The following is a 24,036-nucleotide window of genomic DNA, read 5'->3' as shown; positions in this document are numbered from 1 at the left end:
CCAATTTTAAGGTTGATAAAAACCATGCCTCATTTTTATCTTTTAACTGTAATAATAAGGATTATTAGGTGTGCAGGAGCCTCAAGTCTCCTTATAAAATTTTAATGATAGGAAATGTATGAAAGATAACATACATTTTTATACAACTCAAGAATATTTACTACCCTCTTTTTTACGTACATCACAGTTTATAAAAAAAAAACAAATTCATTAGATATTCTTTATTGGATACAAAATATAACTATAATCAGCATAAACTTCACGTCATCATGTCTTATTTACAACTTGCGACGAGCTCGCGGGCGGTGGTAGGATGGTCGCGGTACACATACCCTCTCTCCGCTGTTGCCTTGCAAGCTTTCGTCGAATGGTTCTGCGCGGGGTGTAAATAGCTTTCGACGGCTGCGGGTCACGCTGGGATGTAAAATAAATATAAATAAAATTATTGTTGTACAAAATAAGAAATACACGACTGAATATCATCATAATATAAGCAGAAATACACATATATCTAAAGAAAAATATAGACATAAAGTTTATGTGATGTGTATAGTTCGCGCCAAATTGCTAGTCCGCTCTGAAGTTGATGCGAGCAGGTGTAGTTATACAATTTACTATGGCGAGGCGATTCATCTCTATATTCAGAACGTATTAGCAGTTTTACGCGGTCTATACCATTTATAGCTTTATTGCAAACACAACATAACTTATCATATAGGCATTAAGCAATATTTTACATTACTTTAATCTGGATAATAAGAGAGCTACCATTCTCGGTGCCAAGCTTTTTCATGAAGATATTGTAAAATTATCGTTGAAAAAATAAAAACGTAATTAAATATAGATATAAAATAGAAATGCAATATAAAAAAAGGATTGCAAAAAAGCTTTCCTTCCATGTCAGTGATGTATTGACGACTCCATAAATGTCCATAGGCGACGGTGACTACATTATATGAGGTAGCCTGCCTGCCTTACCGTTAGGTTTACCTATAAAAAAGAAACGGTAAAAACATTAACTTCTTATTAATACAATATTAATGGAATTTGTTATATATTTTGTTCGAGTGCGTATACACGCAAACTGAATATTCGGTTCAAACGCCGTCCAAAAACTTACGTGTCTATCACTAGGAATTAAACATTGAAGTACATGTGACTTTATGAACGATGTCTTTCTCTTTTAAAATTAATTTACTACAAGGATAGTTTTAATTAGAAAATGGTTTATGTTAATAGTTACCTTTTAGACGGACAACTTTGTATTCCCATCATGGGCGGCATATTCTCTTCCATTTCCACTTTCTCCGGGGACGGTATATCTCTTACTTCTTTCTCTTTCGCGGGCACATCAATAGTGACATCAGAGAACTCACTTTGGAGGTTCACAATGTCTTTTAATTTTTCATCTCTTTCCATTTCATCCACTTCATTACGTTCTTCATCCGTCATATTCTTACGTCTGCGTAACCTTAGATTTCGTTTCGTAGTTTTCGTTTTTGTATTGTCATCTTCGTTTGTTTTGCTTTTATCCAATTTAAGGGACCGATCACGTAGGTTATACTTTGTTTTGTCTTGTGAAGTGTCTGGTGGTTCGGGTACAGTCTCATTGTTTGATTCGGTTACCTCTTGGGAAACTAGTAAGTCGAATTCGGTAGCTCGAGGTGCTGTTATATCTTTGTAAATATTTTCGAATTCCTCTATTGTATTATCGCTTTTATAACTTGATGTGTTACTCTGGTTAATGTTGGGTGCTACAGTATCTTCCTGTTTGATAGATGTTGCCTGCTTTTCATCTTTCAAAGGTAAATTATTTCCAAATGAATGATTTGGTTCATTGTGTTCCTCTTTATCAAAATCTTTTTCCAGTGATGATTGTTCAATTTTTATAGCTGGTATCTTAACATTTTTGGGCTTAACTTTGTTTTCTAATACAATGTTTTCAATAGGCTCATTTAATTTTTCCATATTTTTATCAAATGTTGCCGCTACCGCAGGTATTTGTGGAGAATCAAACACGTCGATGGAATCACATTTTTTGTTTAATATCTTCTTTATATTATGATCTGACACTTGTTGAGTTGTTGACGTCACGTCTGGATGACGCGTTATACTTTCTCCAAGTAGTTTCTTTATTGTACTTGGTTCAAAATCATTTGTAACATCTTCTTTAACAATGGACGGCGACCTTAAATCATCGTCAGTTTTAATATCAGAGCGAATCTCAGTTAATCTCTTATCGGCAACTTTATTTAAATTGACGCTTATGTTATCGAAATAAGTTTTTCTTTCCAAAGTTTTCGATTCTTCCGTTTTCTCCTTTGTAATGTCATCAAAATAGTTACGTTTCTCTTTTAGAATATTGATGTTACAGAATTCATCAGCTTCTTCTTTACCAACGCTTTGACAGTCTCTCGTGGCTTTTTCTAGTTGTTCGAATTGCGCCAACGAACTATTACTGTTTGTTGTGGATTGCAGTGAGCTTATAATTTTACTGACTAGCGTTTCCGACGCCTTACGTGGTATTTCCCACTTATCATCATCAACTTCTTTACTTTCTTCAGAAACAATTTCTGTATCACAATCCATTACATCCATACTTTCTTGTGTGGTTATAGATTTCTTGATATCATAAGTTTCAATCTTTTCTGGTACATCATTGTCTTGCGTAATAGTCTCGTAGAGTGCATTGCTATTGTTCTTTATATCCATAGTTTTTCTAACTTCAATATCATCAATAGTCGGGATTGTATTATCAAAGTCTTTAACTGCACTCACATTCTGGACTTTTGGTTCAGAAACAAAGTACGTACCGCGACAAACGCTTTTAAAACTCGTATCGTTCTTAAATTCGTTAGATTTCACTTCTATTTCATCATCAAAGTAACATTTCTTATTATCTATAGTTACATTTTTAAGTATATTGGCGCCGATTTCCATTCCATCGTCAAAATAACTTGTTTTATCTTCTACTTTGTCCAAAGTTGTATCTTTTATTAAAGAAACGTCGTCAGATTTATCTAAGCTTTCAGTTTGTGTCAAGCGTTTAATATCACAGTCTGTTTGATCAACCTTCTTTAAGTCACTTTCGTTGCCAGTTGCGTAAGAATCATCAAGACTGTTGGTTTTATTATCTTTAATCGTATCTGTGGACGTTTCTAGAACGCTGTCCTCTGATTTGTCAGATGAATCGATGCTTTCGTTGTGCACGCTAGGTTGCTCTAGCAGGCTTTGTCGAATCAAACGGGATCTGTTTATATCTTCCTTCTTAAATGTCGGTTCTAGGCTTTCGTTACAAGGATCGTCCTCTACATCGCTGCTATCATTGTCACTGTCTGTTAGCGACATTACTTCTTCATTACTAGTAGCTGCATTTTCTAGAAATAAAATATGTTTATTATGAATTATTATGAATTTATGAAGAATTGTTTAAAAAAATATCTTGTGCATTTTTTGCTTTTTTTGCATATATTTTTTTCCGATAACAATTTATATAATTATTTTATGACGTTGGAGTTGTAACTGACTGTAACTTAATAAGCTATATCCTTAATATTTCAAATAAATTCAGTCATCAAACACTAATAGTGTAAGGAAAATTTATATGTAAATGAACAATAGTTCAATAGTTTACCATCTCTTTCTTCAATACAGGCTCTTAGATGCTGCACTTCCTCCTCCGCTCTGGCTCTTGCGAGTCTCTCAGCACTCAACTTTTCCTATAATTAATAATATATAACGTAATAATATACACATTATCACTGTATCCATCAAAATTTCACATACTAAAGATAAAAAAATTGACAATTTCTATTTTTGCGTTATGAGTCCTATGGAAACACACTAAGATGACATGGATACAGGACCCAGATACAAATAGACATTTGAAAAAGATTTTTTGAGAAAAATATCTAACCAAGCATCAAATCCAAAACCCACTGATGTCTGGTAAGGTTACCACTCCACCAATCGTGTGATTAAGTAAAATACATAAATGTTATACTTATAACTATCTATAGTTTAAAAATATTTGCATTGTACCTCCAAAATTGCGATTTCTGTCATGAGCTCCGTAATCTGAAAATAATAAAATAGTTAGAAGTTATTTAGTGAATAGTAATGAAACACTTAAATAGTTCATTTAAAACATGAAGTCTAAATAATTTACATTTTGTTATTCGCAGTATTGCTATTTTTTAAATGGTATATTTGCAGTGACAAATTAATATTACCTTTTTTTGGAGTGATTGCGAAGACGTTTCGACTGTTGGTGGCAGTACCACACTATTCAGTCTGCCCTCGTATTCTTCAGCCATTTCTTCCATCTGGAAAAATTATATACATGATAATATATTTTTTCTGTACACTTTATATTCATATAAGTATAATTTATTGCAAAAATACCAATGTAGCAGAGATCTTTTTGATATGTCTTAATAATTGTTTAAATAGCTACTCCTACTTAATACTCAAGCTCGAGGGCTGGAGGTTATGTTTGTATGTGTGTGCGTGCGTGCATCTGCGCTAGGAATTAAATTTGAAGATTCTTTGTAAGGCTGGAGCCTTCAAAATATAGCTGAAGATACAATTGATTCAAGTACTCAAAATACAAACTCAAACATGGTCTTTACACCCAGTGGCGTAAATATATCATAGCAGCACCTCAAGTAAATTCTAAGAGATTTTCGCTCACAAATACCTAGTTTAGTGGTTCTTTAGTCCTGGCGACCTATTTTTAAGGTTCAAAAGAATTTAATTATCGCTGATTATGTTTTTATCTGGTCACTTCTGAACTCGCAACCTTTGGGCAGGGTTCCCGTCGGCTGAGGGCCCGTGGCATTTTGTGAGTACTGCCACCCTATAGATACGGAATGAAATAAAATGAAATGAAATATATTTAATTTGTATAGGCCAACGGCGGCACTTACAAATTGTCAGTTACAATATTTTCCTAAACTACTACCGGATCGGAACGCGACCTCTACTGAGAAGGGAAGGAGAGTTTCTTACCGGATGGTAAGAAACTCTTTTTTCTTTTTAAATGCCATCATTTTTACATGTAATTCATAAAGCATTAACTCCAGTACCTTGCTTTACATTTATCTAAAAAAAGAAGCTTGTTCAGCAAGATATGCTACACTTTGACATTTTGTTAATGAACTAATACTTTTGTCATTGATCAGTCCCAAGTTGTTTTATCATCAATATAACAGCACAACAACAACGGCACAGTTCACACCACCCACCTCAGTCCTGAGTGCCGTCAGTTGTGTCTCGTAGTACTGCTTCGTGATCTGTTTCGCTTCCTCCACCACCTCCCGCATCATGTCCGCGGCGGCGGCCTGTCGCTCTTCCATCGATGCACAGAGCTGTTTGTTGCGCGCTTGTGATCTGTATCAATATACATGTTTTACAAGGATTCTCTAGTATATCATAATATATGATTGTACATCGCGTTACAATCATATGGTTTGATCATGGAATTATTGTGGAAACAAAAACCTAAACCCATAAAAATATAGCCGATGTCACTCCCAATTAAGACGAATCCAACTCCACCACATATAACACGTCTTTTGAACTATAAGGCGTGCTTAGCGCTTCTTCTCCATAACGTAACACCTTGTGAAGTGGTGGTAGTTGTATTGACATTCAAAAAGTGCTCTGTAAAGAACCTATTTTGAATTAAAAAAAAAATGATTTGATTTGATTTAGGATGAGACATACTCGTACATACATACGCTGAAAACATTACCCTCCGCAATCGGGTAAAAAGCGATTAAATTTTCGATTACATACTTTGCTTTACCACTTAAAACGGCATGCAGTCCATCTCATGATAAGTGATTGTAGCTGTCCATGGACGTTTGCGACCAATTCCGTATAAAATATATATATCTGAAATATCCATTATATCTGAAAACGTTTACAGAGGTGTTGCCATCTATGGGTTGCCTTTATGTAAGTCAGCTGGCATCCTTACGATACGCAGAAGTGCTTAAAGCGAGAAATGGATGAAACCGTGGTATCTCTTTAGGTCCACGTTAAAAATCCCACATAACCCGGCGTCGCTCCTGCGTCGTCGGGTACCTTTTGAAGATTTCCCACGCGTAACAAAAAAAAACAAGTCCACCACCTATTAATTTATGGAACTAATCCTCTAAGAATTATTATAAAGATCAGCATACTCACTGGACCAACTCAAAGTGTAGTCGTTCGTTCTCCGCGCGCAGTTTCATGACGTCGACAGCGCCGCCCAGCGTCGAATCTTGAGAAGTCTCTAAAGTACTCGCATAGTCTGATATCGTGTTGTTGATTTCTGTACAATTAACAATATTTGGATTATCATCCATCCATGAATAAGTGAATTGTTATGCGTTTATCGTTTATGTCGGTTATGGGGGGGTATCTAAAAAATTCAGTTATTATTTTTAATTTTGTAATCGGGAGAAAATCGATCAAAATATGCAGCAATTTTTTATGGGTTTTTATTATATTTATTTTAAAGGTTATTTCAAAATCATACTAATTTATATTGATCAGTAATCCATACACTAAAAACAAAATATATAAATAATGCCACAAAAATCTTTTATTATTATTTTAAGTATTTTATGATAATCAACATGGTTCACATGGTGCAGTCGTTTAAATCTTGAAGAAATATATAGACAGACATACAGGTAGAAAGAAGGAACGACAGATGTACAAAAACTTTTTATGCCCTTTAGTGTTATTCTTATAGGCAGGCATTTCAAGGCGCCGCCGGTCGTAATCCTCGGAAGTCCCCCTTAACTCCCTACCACCCTACCAACGTTACTCACGTATATCCTTAGCGACTGCGGCCAACTGTAGCACGTGACGAGTTTCGTGCGCATACTCCGGTGCTGGGTTAAGAGTCACTACCATGCTCACTGCTTCCCCACGAGCGCCTGATAGCCCCGCACCCAACAGTCGGGTCAGCTTTGATTCCCTGTTACAACATAATACAGATCTAATAATACATGTAACATATTATGTAATTACGATTGGCCAGTTTTTGATCAATAAACAAAACATTTGAAAGACATGGTTCACCAGGCAACTGCCGCACCTATTATTTTAGACCTCAGAAGTGACAATGCATCTGTGATCGGCGTCAGGTATATCCCCTGTTTTCTGTTAGCTTCCTTGTAAGTCACAGACTTTGTTTTCCATTATGTACAGAGCATATACGTATATGTCGGAAATGGCGGTACTGAGGCGCTTCCGGAGCGCTAGCGCCATCTAGTGGTACTTGATAAAGTTAAGTGTTGGAATGCGCCGGTGTGGAACCGACCGGGCTTGCGAGCAAGACTTGCGAGCAAGGCGGTCGGCCGTTGCGGACACTAAAATTATCACGCGTTCCTCGAGCTACTTATACCTATCTAAGTTTAACTTAATCTAAGTTAATTATAATCGAAGTAATTCCTGTGTTGTAATAATGACCACTGAAGCCCACAGAAGATTACGATGAGCGATAAAGAACCACCAGTTCCGAAATATAAATTAATAAAGTAAAGGTGCTTTAGTAACTTATAGATGGTTAAAAGGCTCCACCAATAAGTATGAAGGTAGGTGATAGTCCTACATGCAAGCCACTATGATATGTTTCCTACCTGTAAGGCACCAGAGCTGTCTTAGTAGCCCGTTGCTTCCGTCGCAAAGTATGCAAGCATCGCTCGAGTACATGCAGCGAGGAGTTGATAGCTCGGGACTCTTGCATCCTGGCACCCGTGTTGCGAGTACGACGCGCGCGCTCACACCCCGCCAGGTCACATAGACGGACACATGATATTCTTACACCTTCATCTGGGGAAACAATTACACAATATCATAAACACAAATGCATATCTGAGATTTAAAAAAAAGTTGTAGTTCTCAAAGGTATGTAAAGTCTACTAATATAACTTGGCCAGCAGTGAGACAGATTGACGTCAATAAAAACAAAAGGCCCAACTGCTTAAAAATATAGCCTTTGTCATAATTAGACACCTTTAAGCGCATCAAAAGGAGAGCTCCCCAGGACCTTCTCCCTTCTTAGAAATTACCTCCAAGGATATACTTATAAATGGGTGCGCCACTGGGCGTAAACCATGCATGCCTACTAGAAACCACATAACCTCCAGCTAAATGCCTTGAAAGGCAGATTGCAGGACAATAGGAGTTAAAAAAAAAAAGTGTGTGTGTGTCAGCTACGACGCACGATTGGAGTTTACTCCTTACGAACGATAATTATGATATATATCGAATAGAAACAAACGGTAAATGAACGCATCTGCTAAAATGATAAGAGAAACAAACATATATCTGTAATTATTCGGATTATTTATATTACTTCAATAATGCGTATTACGTAATCTGTAATTATTCGGATTATTTATATTACTTCAATAATGCGTATTACGTAAAGTATGTTACAAAATAATATAAATAATAATAATAATAATTGTGTTCAATTTATACAAATCCAATTTTAGGATGATTGATTTCTGTTCCCGTTGAAATTTTATTATCATTCTTAAATACTGTAATTATCGTAATACGCAGGCGCGCAACACACACGTACAAACATACGCACACATTCAACTCTCAGACTGGAGGTAGTGAACTATACAGTGAGACTGTGAGACTACGAAGTATCGCGCAAAGAGGAGACCCCGAGAATGAGATACGCTGTGTAATGTATTCCATCTCATTCTTTTACACGTTCAATCCTACAGATATATGTTTGTCTCTTTCTACGTTACGCCTCAACTTTTCGTGTTACACTTGATTTTACTCCTCATAAAATTTCCGTACCGGGCCTTATAACTCAAATCGTTTCTTAAGGAGTAAACTCCAATAACAATAATAATAATTAGACTAATCCAACACCTCATATTTTACAATGCCTCAAGCTTTTGTGCTGTAGGCCATCCCAAAGAATGAGACTTACATGCAAACATACATGCACAAAAATGTTTGTTTTAAGTAGGACTTAAGAAAGACTTACGTGAAAAAATAGTAGTTTTGACAAAATAAATTTCGGTAGAACCCAAAACTTCGACAAAGGGCAATATAGATTAAACTTAGTTTAAAGGGCTACAGTAAAATGGGTCCTGTAAAGAATGCCAAGATATGGTCAAGATATTCCCTTTCATCCAGTAATCCTATTACCTATTAGTATTATATACAAAATATTAGAGTACTGTTCTCTATTATCTAAATTTACTAACCAGTATGAGTCAACATAGTTATGGTGAATATGCAATGGGATCTCGAAGACTGTGCATGGACCCCAGTGGCAGCCACTTGCAGATTATGCTTCCCCGCCACCATCACGTCGTACGCCTCCTCGCCGGTACGCACGAAAGCTTGAGTGGCACCCTGATATAAATACAAATAAGATATTATATATATATTTATTTATATACTTCGTAAGTTTCTCTTTATGACTATAAGATTCTCTTTATAAACTGTTTTTACCCACCTGCCAAGGAAGAGTTTCGCGCATTGTTTGTTTACAGGACATCAAAATATAGTAATTTCTGAATATTGTATGTATCTTTTGTGTGTGCTAATCTTGGAAATTACTGATTTTTGTAGTACTTTTACATGAAAACAAAGAACTCATTAGATGTGAGAGTGGCTACTTTTTACTGTAAAAATGTTTAGGGTACATCATTCATAAGAATGTATGCTTCGTACATGAGGATTTTATTAGTCATGAAGTAACGGAGACTTAATTAAAAGTGAAGTACCTTCACATATACATTTCCGTTGGAGTCTTCTCGAATGAGGAGCTTAGAAGCAGTTCTTCTGTCACCGGGAGCCAGTAAGTCATATATGGCTTCATTGTATATTTCCACAAAGGAGACCTGCAATATTGATGAAAAATATTTAAAAATACCAATAGTAAGATAAATATTGTTGTAAGCAGGTTAATTTTAGATACTATTATTATTTTAGGAGTAACAGACTGGCATGCAGTGGCTACTTCTGCCCATGAACATCTGTAATCAACTCCAGATAGGATTCAATATTCTTACCTGGCCATAGATGTGCCACTACCACTGAGGACTAAGCTGGAATGCCTTGGAAAAGTATGTCTCCCTTACCACACCCATCAATCCAGAACACAGCAGCAACTACTTGAATGGCATGAAAGGCAGAGTATTTTACATATAGACTATCACTGCTTGCAGCTATTTGTTGTTTGAATTACCATTGGAGGTGGTAGAACCCTTTGTGATTCGACTCCGGCGGCACCACCGCCACACCTATTTCTGCCTAATAGCAGTGTTAGGCGCTGCTGTGTACCGTTTTGAAGGGTGTGGTAAGGGAGACATACTTTTCCGAGGCGTTCCAGCTTAGTCCTCAAGGGTAGCGGCGCATCTGTGGCCGACTTCAGGTAGGAATATCTAATCCTATCTGGGGTTGATTACAGATGTCCATGGGCGGCAGTAGCCACTTACCATCAGGTGGACTGCATGCTCATCTGCTACTCCTATATTATAAGAAAAATAATAATAATATCAGGAATATGTAGCTTGTCAGTTACACTTACCCAAACATAATATCTTGTCCTGTTTGAAAGGTCAATAGTACTGGCGGTCATATCCCCACACAGTCGAGCACTCATACGCCGGTATTTTTCTCGTAACGGCGCAGAAACGTGTCGTAGCCTTTTGACCCACTGTAACAGAAATTAATAATTTAAATAAAATTTTAAGATACATATAGAGATATTTGATATATAATGGAGAGATAACAGTGTATGTATTCAGGATTATTCAGGTTTCAGATGTAGGTAATGCTAAAATATAACATACTTGCACATCTCACACTCTACATCAATTTAAAGGTGTGTTTATTTCGATTATTCACTAAAATAGGATTTTTCTCTAATTATTTTGAGATTTTTTTTGTTTGTATAAAGTACCGAGTGAGTAATAGGTACTTTATATAAATTACAATCTAGCCTAATTTAAGGTTTCGTGACCACAAAGATCAACAAACATTACCGAAGATGTAAAAAATATGTTGTCATATCGGTTATTCAAACCGGACATCATTTTTCGACAATAGGTCATAATAAGCGACATGTCACAGTGTCACACAGTGTAAGGGAAGTCATTATATCCAATTTTTTTACAAATAATTTTATATGAAAACCAAACTTCGCTGTGTAATTACGTCATAATAAGCGGTTTGTCAATATATACGGAGTCATAGTAAACGGATTCTACTGTACATTGTTCTTGTGTTTTATAATATTTTGAGCTAACCAAATTATTAATTTTTACCTGCAACTCATAATCCTGTTCAGCATAGTTCAGCTTATCAGCACCACCTTCGGATGGCTTATACTGCGGCTGCTGGGCAGCATCTACCACCCTGAACACATACTCTAGGGACCTGGGGACCAGCCCCGGCGACGCTACCGTCCCCATCAGGGTATATGTCTTCCCGGAGCCTGATGCTCCATATGTCAGCAGTGTGAAGTTGTGACCATCTGGTAGTTTCCTTAGATTGTCTTTTACAACATGTTCAAATATTTCCTGAAAATATATATGATGTATCAAGATTTAGTTATGACTGTTATTAACAATATTATTTTCGACACCACCGCCACACCTATTTCTACCTTTGGCACCACTGCTACACCTATTTCTACCTAATAATAGCAATGTTAGGAGCTGCTGTGTTCCGGTTTGAAGGGTGTGGTAAGGGAGAAAGACTTTGCCGAGGCGTTCCAGCTTAGTCCTCAGGGGTAGCAGCGCATCTGTGGCTGACCTTAGGTAGGAATATCTAATCCTATCTGGGGTTGATTACAGATGTCCATGGGCGGCGGTAGCCACTTAACATAAGGTGGACTGCATGCTCGTCTGCTACTCCTATAATATGTATAAAAAAAAAACATGCAATGTAATGTAGGAGTAACAGGGCACAAATCTATTTTCAAAATTCTAGCAAAATAACAATCACATCGTTAAAACTCCTGTACCAATTTAGTTTATAGACCTTTCTTTTAAAGAAATTTAATATCAGACGATTTAAAACTTGTTTCATTAGTTGTAACTTTAACTTTAATTTCTTAAATATTAACATAATTTATTTCAAAAAGATCCACTTACTTTCTGGTTCGTTTCAGGCCCGAAGATATGGGAGAATGTGTACATTTTTGATACATTGTGTTGTGTGCGCCGTCCGTGGCCAGCTGTGGTAGTGTCCAACGAAGTTATGAGGCAGCGCTCCGACCGCACTTCGTACAAATTGCTTGGTGTATTACACGGCTTCAACCTCAAGTACACCTGCACCAACTCAGGCTCCTCACAATCCGAATCCTCTTCAAATAACTCCAATAAGTTCGTACCTTTCTGCGGCTTAGGTCTCATAAAAGGGTTTGAAATCAACGGGGGCCTCGGCTCAATAAACGAAGGCACGTCGCGCCTCGACACATCATTGTCAGAAAAACGTTGTTCATACATTTTAAAACTACATAAAACTAAAAGCTAAAACATTTAGAAAATTACAAAACACGACGATAATAAACATCAACGGCTCTACTGTCTTCGTTTGAATTTTTGAATGAATGTCATGCGTGACGTCACTACAATGTCATAGAGGTAAGTTTTGTTTTCTAATGTGAATAGTGTCAAAGGATTTTAATATACACGGTCAGATCTTTTGTACGGACATCACTAATATTATTCGGTCTATCATTCGATCATTCACTCAGTCAGTCATTTTACAAATGTCGGGCGAGTGCTTGTGTATGGTTCCAGGGTTGTTTATATTTCTATTTTTGCAAAATTAAAACGGTGCCAACAGAGAAATGTCTCGCTTATAGTTCATTTATTACTGACAGTTATTTGTGGGTTCGGTTTTAGTGATGTTTGAGATGTGGCATTAATGGGTTGAAGAATCTTTGAAGATGTGAAGATTTCTTTTGGGTTTGGCTTTGTGCCATATTCTCGGTCCGTTTTGAGGGAATCAGTAAAGATGAAGTTCTCGTTCGTGATAGTGGTATTCTTGGTGGAAGGGTCTTTGGGTTATTGTCCGTCGCTGTGTGTGTGTAGGAGTAACAAGTCGGGAGACGTGGTCGAGCCGCTGCCTGATGAGCTCCTGAGGCTGAAGTGCGGCGGCAGCCCGGCTCAGATCACGGAGCTCAAGGAAATTGATCTCAGCAAGCTTTGGACTGTCGTTGTTAGTTTGTAAGTAGAATACCACCTTATTTTATGTTTTACATTATGTGTGACTGTTTAAATATAATTATAAACTGGCCACTTATTTTGTTTAAGAGTTAAGTATATCAACTAAAGTAACAGTATATGTGCTCACAATGACAATGTATAATCTGTTAGTGCATTAAACTATCATTATAGGTATTCTAACATATTAAAAGTTAAAGTGGTTTATTTAGTGTTAACATAAATGAGAGTACAATTTTAACATAATTATAATAATGTCCTGGAGTAGGGATTGGCAATGAACTTGATGTGGCAGGTATATGATAAGAATGGTTTGATTGAGTGTAAAACACTTCAGTAATATGAGTTTGTATTTTTATAGTGTGGTCCTCACATCATCATCAACCCATTATTGTCCCACTGCTGGGACCGGGTCTCCTCTCAGAATGAGAAGGATTAGGCCTTAGTCCACCGCGCTGGCCAAGTGAGAATTGGTAGACTTCACATACCTTTGAAAGCTTTTTTTTTTTTTTTAAGAATTCTCAGGTATGCAGGTTTCCTCACGATGTTTTCCTTCACCATTTAAGCAAGTGATAATTAACTTCTAATATGCACATAACTTTGAAAAATCAGAGGTGCGCGCCTGGGATTTGAACCTCGGACCTCTCGATCAACAGGCCGCGTTTCTTAACCACTAGGCTATCACTGCTTTTTTTTCCTCACCTACATAGGACATCTTTACTTATGAGACTGGATAGCAATTCACTTATGCTAATAAAGTTGGAAATTGAAATATATCATGTCGAAATCATTTGTACAATACAAATAAATGAATGGGAAAGTAGAAGGTTCAATTATGTGCCCTTTTGTTTTAATGTTCTAATTGCCAATCTCTGTTTTGAAAGGACAAATAAATGAGCATGACATTTATAATATGGTGGATGTGGAATGAATTGTAATATATAACTAAAGTCCTGTGTATGAGACATTACAGTGTTGTGTTTGTACGAATTGAAAATAATAATGATTATAAGTTATACAATGTTGTGAGAGATACCTTCAATAGAACTATTTTAAATGAAAAAGGCAATATTTAGACATTAAATGTCTACATGTGGACTAAGTGCAGGTCTCAAGTGGTTTACATCGCATGGGCACGCACGGTTTGCATCGCATTTACATTCAATGAATTTCATAATCATAATAAACATAACAAAAGGTCTTAAAATTACAATTTCCTCTCATTCTACCTTTTCAGGCAATTATATTGTAAAAAAAAAACATTTTACTAACTATATATTGTATTTTTTAAGTTTTACACACTTGTTTGATTTATGATTTAGAATAAAATGTTACAAATATTACAAATATTAATATTACAGGAACTTGTCTGGAAATGCTATATCTACACTATCAAGAGAACTACATCTTCCCAATCTACAGAAATTGTAAGTTTTCAGGACTATTATCTTTTTGGAAATTGTACAATAACTGTTTAAACTTTCATATGGTTACATAGTGGGTATAGATACTTACTATGTAACCATGTAACAAACTCCAAACTTTGTATACTAAATTAATATGTAAATATATTTAGTTTACAACCTAAATGAAAAACTTCATTAGTCAATTCGTGAAGAAACACTAAAAACTTGTGCCAAGAGTTGTTATAACATTGTCGGACTTAAAATATATGTTTGATGTTAAATCACTGAGTTTAATACAAATACCAAATGGGCATGCAGTCTCGTTGATGTTATTTAGTCACTATGCTATGAAATGTGTTTATTTTTCATATGGTACTGTGTTAGAACTCTGTGTTGTGATGCTGGAAGGCCCAGCACCACACTGCCTTATAACAACAGTGTGTAGGCTGTGATCTTGTTTGGAGGATGTAGTAAGGGGGAGGCACTTTTATGAGGAATTCCTAATTCTATCTAGATTGATAATTAGGTCTATGAGCAGCATTTTCACTTACCATCAGGTGGTCTGCATGCTTATACTAAGTAGCACTTTAGAACATCTGTTGCTTAATTGATTTAAAAAGAAGATAAATTCATAATTATCACTTTAATTTACAGGGATCTTAGTCGAAACCAAATCAACCTCATAGAATCTGATGCATTCTACAACATGACTTCATTGCAACGACTAGACCTCTCGCACAATCAAATCAGCAATGTGTATAAGGAGATGTTTAAAGGCCTCGTCAATCTGGAGAGATTGGTTTTGTCCCAAAACCACATATCTGTGCTGGCAACCGGCACCTTTGACTATCTTGTTGGATTGAAACAACTGTGAGTATGAGTTGTATATTTTGTTGTTTAAAATAAGGAAAACATTACATTTCTCCATATTGTGGGGCTACAGAAATAGACAGGCATACATGCAAGCAGTCAGACACCAAATAGGTGTTTAAATACATCATTTGGATTTTTATTTAGTTAACTTTTGAATATGGGTTTGCATATTATTTATTACTTGATAAGCGTAAAGAAAAAATTGTGTGATATCCTAAGTTCTTATTCTCTGTTTTTTAATTAAAATTAAATAAATTTTAGCAATTACCAACATCAGCCTAGCATCATGGGCTATTGCTTAAAACATTCTTAGTTTGGAAAGAGAACTGTGTCTAGCAGTGGAAGAATACAGTTATAAAATGGGTGATTACTTCAGTAATAAACAGTCAAACAGATTATAATGACATATTTGTTTTTGTTTTCAGAGATATAACACAAAATCCATTAATATGTGACTGTGAGTTACTATGGGTTGGCGACTGGGCGAGGAATACGAGTGTGAAACTAGTCGGCAATCCTAAATGCGCTTTCCCCGAAAACATGGTGAACAATACCATAAAGAAGCTGAAGATCTACTTAGACCTACCTGCATGTGGCAGTGTTCTTCCATCAAACACATTGATGGTGAGGCCAGAGAATGGCCAAGTGGTTTTTGAAGGGGATACCCTTAGGTTGACCTGCAATGCCCCATTCGCCTCCGTTATAGCGAATTACGAACTGAAATGGGTTCATCCCATGCTTGAAATATGTGACGTCAACGTCACCAACACTGATATGCAGGAGGAGGGTATCGCGGAGACATCTGTCTACTTCCCAAACATTACTAACCATCACATGGGCAACTGGACGTGCATGTATAGAGACCAGAATCACATAAAGCGGAACCATTCTGTAGAAGTTGTTGTTCTTTCAAATAGGACTAGGTACTGTATGACCGGCCATACAATTGATAATAAAGGACTGTATTCATGGCCCCAGTTGTTATTGAATCACACAGCAACGGTGCCCTGTCGCAGTGGGGAAGGAATGGCGTACAGACACTGCAATGCTAACGAGAATGCGGGAACCAATGGGACTTGGGGACCAGCTAACACAACAGAATGCTCCTACATTAGCAACGTGACAAAGTTACTACAACAGTTTGCGTTGTTAAACGTCAGTCTGGTTCAGTACTCAGCGCTGAACGCCACTGAGAGGCTGGCTATGCTGATTCAAGAGAAAACATATCCTTTAGCAGAGATCAACGACCCAGATGACGTCATGTTCATAGCTCAAGCTGTTAGGAATTACATGCAGTATATTGCTGAAGAAAGAGATTTAGGTAAGTTTTATTATAATAGAATGTAGTATGACTGTGATAGTACACCTATGCCTGCATGCTACTTTTTTTTTTTTTTTTTTTGTTTGTTTACGAGGGGGAATCCTTCAAAAAGTACCCAGTGTCGTAGGAGCGACACGGGGTTATGTAGGTTAACAACTTTTTTACAATATTCTAAATTATAAATATGATAAGTCTGCTTCACCATACAGGATCATCATCATCCTAATTTAAACCTTAAGGAGAGTAATGTATTTGTGACTGACCTTATGTTAGACAGACACTTAAATCTTAGATATAAAATTCTCGTGTTACAATGTTAGTTACTGTACTCCTCCGAAACGGCTTTACTGATTTTCACCGATATTCAGCAGGTTTGAAAATCGGCTACTATCTATTTTTCATACCCCTAAGTGATAAGGGTTGTTCACTCTTATAGTTTTTTTTATTTATATGGCAACACAACGTTTGCCCGGTCAGCTAGTATTAATATTTAAATTTGTTCTTATTCCAGGCTCATCCCTACTAGATGTGATTAGTGCTGCTATGAACATATCGTCGTCTGTGATGGCCAGTGCCGAGGTGCGATACGCGGCCGCCACAGACTTGCTGCGCGCTGCCGAGGAGATATCTGCTTATACAGCGAATACTGTGCAGGGGCATAAGGTATGATGATTTTGTTCCCTACTGAATATTTCTTTAATAAGATTCTTTGTGTCATGTGGTATTGCACACTGTATTTGGCCTGTAAGTTAAGTTAGTTAATATAATAAAAATACAAGTGCCTCTTACTAAAACTTTATTGGAAAAGCTTCGACTATGAAGTGTGGGTTTATCTTTATTCCTTTGAATCGTACAATGTGGGCAGATGTGAAAAGAGCCTTATTTATATTCACAGGCGAATCTAGCAGTGGAGCGGTTTCCAGCGCGCGAGGGCTTCGCTGGCGTCACGTGCGTGTGGCACAGCGCGCGCGGCGGCGGTCCGCGGCTGCACTGCTCCACCACCAACCGCACCGTCGCGCCGCTGTTCACCGTGTCCGACGCGCTCATACACGCCAGCGTGCAGGTACCGGCCGTGACGTCAGCGGCGTGACGTGTGCGTGTTACAGCGGTGTGACGTGTGTGAAGCACAGCGTACAAATTAAGTGATATTATGCACGGCAGGCGACCAATGCACGGCGCGTTTTCACGTGACGGGCGCCTGCTTGCGTACTGCTTCTCCAAATCAGTTGGATGCCGCCGCCACATACTGCGTGTTATGCCAGCTTACACTCGTATAAGTTGAACTTTGGGTATTATAATACTTCTCAGTCATCAAAGAAACACCCATAACGTGAAAGTTTCAGATGAGAAATCAAAAAACGTTGCAAATAAAAATGCAATAAAAAATTAACCTAAAATCATTCACTTTTCAGATACCAACATCTCTCCTCTACAGTACTACAGAATCCGGCGATCTCCTACAAGCCAAACCCCACGACCTGGTAGTGTCATTCTTTGAAGATGCGTCCCTGTTTCCTCTTTTGCCCGTCATGGATGATGGGCCTGCGAGGGGACATCGCTCGAAGGACTGCTACGGCAGGAGCACTAAAAGAGAAGATATGAATATGGAGATCACGTCGCCGGTTGTCGGCTTTCAGCTTAGTGAGTTTTGTTTGATGATATATTTTTGAAATTTGGTTTTCGGTATCCTGAGTATCCTAAATTTTGTATTTACTGTCTTTTACAAACACATAGTTTAATTATATATTTACATGTTCCTGAATTTGAGGTTGAATAAGATTATTATCTTACAACAGTTATACAAATGTATTTAAGTAAAATAATACAACACTTTGTGGAAAAAGCACTGGCATTACTAGAAAAAAATATTAACGGATATATAGTATTTCCGTTAGCAATATTCACTACAATAGTTGTCCCAGGGATGTTATGGGTGTATGAAATAGATAGACACAGTGCTTTTAGCGTAGCAAGATAAATCACATTTTGCTATAGACCTGACCTTTCTGCATGATTTAAATTTTATAAAAAAATATTTTATAGCACTCGGGCGCTAACTTCACGCCGTGCAATAATAGGCTACTTTGGCCACGCGTATCGTAATGTACTATTTTTATATTAGTAATGTGTATGGGTGTTTACAGAGCATGGTGGTGCAGAGGGAACAAGCGGGGAGTTATTGGAGCCGGTGATAGCGACGTTGCGAGCGCGAGCGCCCGGCGGCGGCGACGGCCGCGCCGCCACGTGGGACCCGCACACACGACGCTGGACTGATAACGCCTCGGGTAACGTACCCCACTATACCCCATCTTACTACAGCCAGATATATACTCTACACTCCATCATATCGCACACTATTACTTACACACTACAAGGGTAGTAAGGCGACCTTACGCGACGGTAGTCCATCATACTATACTGTAATCCGGTCAATGCACACCACAATACTCCACCACTGTACCACCATACACAACTACACCCTACAAGGAAAGTATTTTAACAATAATTTACTAGCATTACAGATCATACAGATCTAAAAAATTTCTTGCATTATTTACATATTCTCTTTTATTTTTCAGATTGTAAAGTATCTCACGTAGTCTCCGAGATGATCATCATCAGGTGTACGAGACTAGCTTATGTTGGTCTTCTGCAAAACGTAGAAACTGGTATCTACGGAGCTCCAATAGACGGTGCGAGGTTCAAGATTTCCCACCCAGCGGTATACGTAGGAAGCCTAATTCTGATCGGATGTATGAGTTGCGCCACTCTTACATACATCATGTGTTACCCTGCCATACAAATGGCGAAGAAAACTAAACATGCTTTGATAAATACCTGGATAGCGATAGTATTGCTATGCTTTATGTACACTTTGGGCATTTACCAAACAGAAGACGTGAAGCTTTGTCAGAAGCTGGGGCTGTTGATACACTATCTGTCTCTTTCTTGCTTGCTGTGGATGTGTGTGTCTGCGAGCAACATGTACAAATGGGTGACAAAGACACACAATCCAGTGAGAACTCCAGAAGATGAGATTCCACCAGACGTTCCTATACAGAAACCAATTTTGGGTTTGTATCTCGTTGGATGGGGTATTGCCTTGATCGTATGCGGGATTTCAGGCGCGGTTAATTTGAAGGATTATGCTGGGTACTCACAATGTTTTCTAAGTACTGCAGCGGCTTTAAGCGCTCTGTTCATTCCTGGTGGTATTTTGCTACTCTTTCTACTGATCCTGTTTCTACTAATACGCTGTACTATAAGAAATATGAATGTGCAGCTTTCTGAAGGAACTCAGGCGACTGAGAACGTAGACCTTGAAATGTGGGAACCTAATCAAGGTACTGAAGGCGCAGAAAGACGTAGTATAAAGTCTGCTTTAGACTCAGAAGTGGACGATATTGAACGCACACCGATCATTCAGTTACGAGCTCAAGTGATTGTACTGTGTCTCTATATGTCCGTTTGGACGTGCGGTGCTATTACTGTCTACAGACCACTACCGGCATATTTACCGTATCAAGAAGATATTTGCAGTATTATTTATGCTTTGTGTGCTACTATTTTGGGAACGTTCATTTTATTTTTCTATGGAATAGCGAGGAGCGATGTCCGGGCTCAGTGGTCGCTAATGCATTGTTATTTTCAAAATAGTAAACAGTGTTGTAGGAATAGAAGCGTGTTTGACGCAAACCAACAAAATTTACCACCAAACCAGACAACTACTGCGACCGCGCAGCCGATTCCTAATGACAATAGATCGAGATCAGACAGTAGGAGTTCAAATAGAACTAATTCTAAAACAAATAACAGTTCCACATACAAAGCTGGCGCTGAATTAAATGGTCAGACTCTCCAAAAGGATGTACTTAAAAATACAAATGGTAAAACGCCGAATATAAACTTAGTGGTTCTACACAGACAGCAGTACAGATCGAATAACTCGATGATGACGTATCCGGAACCTGGCAATGTTGGTCCGGAAATGTTCTACAACCCAAACCAAATGAACGTCGCTAAGAAATTCTTCAAGAAACAAAGACAGAATATGAAGAGAAATTGTTTGGAGTTACCACTAAGAAGAGATTGTGACAACGATTCCCATATCTCCCTTCCTCTGCCAACCAAGGAAGCTTATAATGGTGTCGCAAACATTATTAATGCTGGAACCAAAGTTAACAACACAAATTTACATGTTGAAAGGTCAAACAATGGTATCAAAGAGACACGAAATGTTCACAATCCGAATTTGTTGGAAGAGGATCCGAAAGATAACTTCAAAAATTACGCATCAGACAGCAAATCGTGGATCAAGAACGATGATCCCAAAAACGGGAGATCGCAAATAATGAACATCTACACAAATGTTCCGGAGACACAAGTACCGCAGCATCAGATCGTGAAGGCTAATATCCCAAAAACCCTCAACGGCCAACGGAGTAGCGTTTCTGAAGAGTGCCTTCAGAGCCACGCGAGTGAGCAACCCGAAATGAGAACCATTTCTCAACAATGCAGTCTTGAATATAGCTCAGCTTCCGAAATAGCGATGCCGCACACTTGTTCAGACCAAACTTTGAACACTCATTCCGAAATGACGTCACTCCAAGAGACGCATAGTGCATTATGTTCAACGAACGAAATCACTGACACGGAAAGCTTCGGCCAGTACATAGATTACTTACAACCCAATAAGACTCAAGATACTAAGGATGGTATCGACAAATCCTTGCAAGACATTTCGGAAGAGTGTACAATGAACAGCGATGACGTTGATGTTAACCATATAGGCACTCCTCAGAATTTAGAGGACGGTGGTTTGGGAGAAATGGACAATTTACTTCAAAATCCGGATGACATACATGGATCCAAGGAAAAAATCGACGATGATAAAGAAACTTTCTTTATGGCGAAAACGACATACGACTTCGAGACATGCAGCACAAACGCTAGCGAGCAAGGTTTTGAAAACGAAAGCGACATTTACTGTCCCAACTACCAAATGTCGGAGGTCAGTATACGAAGTCATGGCCTATACGCTCCGTCACCGTCCTCTATGTGTCCGAACGAAATAAGCTTCAGCAATGACGACGTTTCAACCATAGAGAGCCAGTACGTTAATTATGACCCTGGATGGCGTGAAACGATAAAGAACAATCCGAAATTAGGAAAATACGTGCCAACGCCAGCTATCAGCTGTCCTGAAGTAAATAGAGACAGTCCCGTCTCATTCGCGAGTGAGTTAGACGAACTTTACACGCAAATAACTAGTAGGGATAAGGACAGAACGCCGCGGAAGGACTTAGGGTTAGATGTGACTGTGAACAGTGACGTCACGCTCAAACCGACGGACAGTGACAGTTGTGTGAGTGAGGCGGTGTCCGATATGGAAGTGAGAGGGGAAACAACAGTTTAGTTCTGTTTTAATGAACGTAGTTGTGACCAGTGATTTTATTTTTACATATGTATATGAACATTGACAAATAAGTTGGTGTATGTTTCCAAGTTTAAGTATAAAATGTTGACACTATAAAATGATTTTATACAATTTTTGAGTGTAAGTAATAAGTATATAAAATATCAGATAGATCTATATGTATCATTTTAAACTTGTTTAGAGAAATAATTTGAATTTATGATACATGTAAATCTGTTATAATAGTGCCATTATCTTAAGGTTGTAAATTGTAGAGTTTTAACTGTAATTTATATTGTAAAGTTATTTATTTGTAAGGATATTATTTGGGTCTGATAGAGTTGTAACTTGAGTGGTATACTCGAATTTTCTTTTTACATTTATATAAAATATCTGGCTGTTATATTGGCAACTATGTAATAAATAATAGAATTACAGTATTAAAAGGAAATGTTTATGTACGCAACTCTACATATATTTGGAAATATAATGAAGAAAATTAATTAAAAGAGTATGCAACTTAGGGAACATTATAACTGGCTTAATGTACTTTGTCTTCGCATAAATTATTCATAAATATAAGGTTTTTTGTACCATGTGCCAAAATTGTGCAAGAGTGAGTAATATTAATAGTTCCTTCGCGATTTTCGACTGTCTACACGAAATTTGACTGAAATTCTGCCCCGCCTAAGTCTAGTCTTCGGTTCGTCTGTCCCTCTTTTTATACACTGTTTAGAGTGAGTAAGCGGCTGCAGTATTTCGAAGTGTGCCTATTACAAATTCTCTTGTTACGAGTACGTGTTGTGGCCTAAAGTGTGACGTTTTGTAAAGTAGCGGAATATAGATGCGTTATAGTATAGAGAAATTGATAGTTTTTTTTTAATTTATACGTAAAATTGGGCACAAAATATACTCAACAATTTTTAATTGTAGACTGTGTGTCATGTGTATCAAATTACTTCTGTTATTTTTTAGTATTAATAATAATGTAATAAATATATACAGACAGTTCCCGATATTACTTTGTATGTGAAAATAGGGGCATTCGTTGGCTTAAATTTTGTTGTTGTAATTTTATAAAAACAAATGCTCACATTGAACATAAATTTTTGGTTACCTGCACAAGTAACCAACTATCTTCCCCTACTCTCTGGTAAAACTGGTTGACCAAAGCACTGCTCAGCTGCAGTTGTATTTACACAACTGTAATTTTTATATCTTACTGTTAACGAGCAGAGGTTTTTTTTTTATATTGTCTGGTAATAATTTTTTCTCGCTATTTATGCATTTATAGTCAATTGACAAAGAGGGCATTTATGTGAAGCATATTTATAAAACAAACTTCAGAGGCAGTTATTAATATACAATCTATCGAAATTTGTACTTACTAAAAATCGAAATATGACATTTTGTAGTATGATGTAAATGTTAAATGACGATCTTACGACAAAACATTCGATAGATTGATTATTAATAATGGACGTGAGTCGTACTATGGCGCATCTATCGTATTCTATAAAAATATCATGTTAGTTTAGTAAACAAATTAGCACAAATTATGTATAAAAGATCTCTTGTGATATAATATCTTCCTTCGATGTTCGCGCAGTTCAATGCGTTTAAATATTAGGCAGCTGTTTTTAAGATTTTTCATTTTGTGAATATTGTATGTAATATAACATTTGAATAGTGAAAATTTATAATGTTTAGCTTTTTGTGGGCATATTGCGTATTAAAATGCATTTGCACTTATTTTGAATTTTTATTTCATCAAAATCATACATATAAAATTGTTTTACTCGTTAA

At 37.3% G+C, this 24,036-nt stretch overlaps 2 protein-coding genes across 3 annotated transcripts; one reads left to right on the top strand and one right to left on the bottom strand.

Moving 5' to 3' along the window:
- Nucleotides 1–206: 206 nt before the first annotated feature.
- On the bottom strand, nt 207–12,602 carry LOC140744736 (uncharacterized). Of its 2 annotated transcripts, none has more exons than XM_073076377.1 (14): nt 12,138–12,602; nt 11,307–11,561; nt 10,568–10,696; nt 9,762–9,878; nt 9,237–9,387; nt 7,638–7,830; nt 6,825–6,973; nt 6,193–6,319; nt 5,247–5,391; nt 4,233–4,325; nt 4,042–4,077; nt 3,635–3,719; nt 1,244–3,377; nt 207–414 (listed from the first exon to the last, which is right to left on the bottom strand). In XM_073076377.1, exons 1-14 carry the CDS (start codon nt 12,489–12,491, stop codon nt 279–281), a joined length of 4,104 nt encoding a protein of 1,367 aa, XP_072932478.1. In that variant the 5' UTR covers nt 12,492–12,602; the 3' UTR covers nt 207–278. The 2 variants fall into 2 exon arrangements, with proteins under 2 accessions (XP_072932478.1, XP_072932479.1); XM_073076378.1 differs by lacking the exon at nt 207–414 and adding an exon at nt 457–990.
- A 152-nt stretch (nt 12,603–12,754) lies between these two features.
- Remo (Remoulade) lies at nt 12,755–23,982 on the top strand. Its single transcript, XM_073076376.1, has 9 exons — nt 12,755–13,217; nt 14,576–14,641; nt 15,275–15,490; nt 15,919–16,814; nt 17,326–17,477; nt 17,710–17,877; nt 18,227–18,455; nt 18,959–19,099; nt 19,394–23,982. Exons 1-9 carry the CDS (start codon nt 13,006–13,008, stop codon nt 22,228–22,230), a joined length of 4,917 nt encoding a protein of 1,638 aa, XP_072932477.1. The 5' UTR covers nt 12,755–13,005; the 3' UTR covers nt 22,231–23,982.
- Nucleotides 23,983–24,036: the final 54 nt, after the last annotated feature.

This window comes from Epargyreus clarus, unplaced genomic scaffold (assembly GCF_041222505.1).
Source record: "Epargyreus clarus isolate Ecla_fem2 unplaced genomic scaffold, WU_Ecla_fem_2.2 ptg000009l, whole genome shotgun sequence".
Taxonomy (NCBI): Eukaryota; Metazoa; Arthropoda; class Insecta; order Lepidoptera; family Hesperiidae; genus Epargyreus; species Epargyreus clarus.
This window is presented reverse-complemented; position numbering and strand designations above follow the sequence as displayed.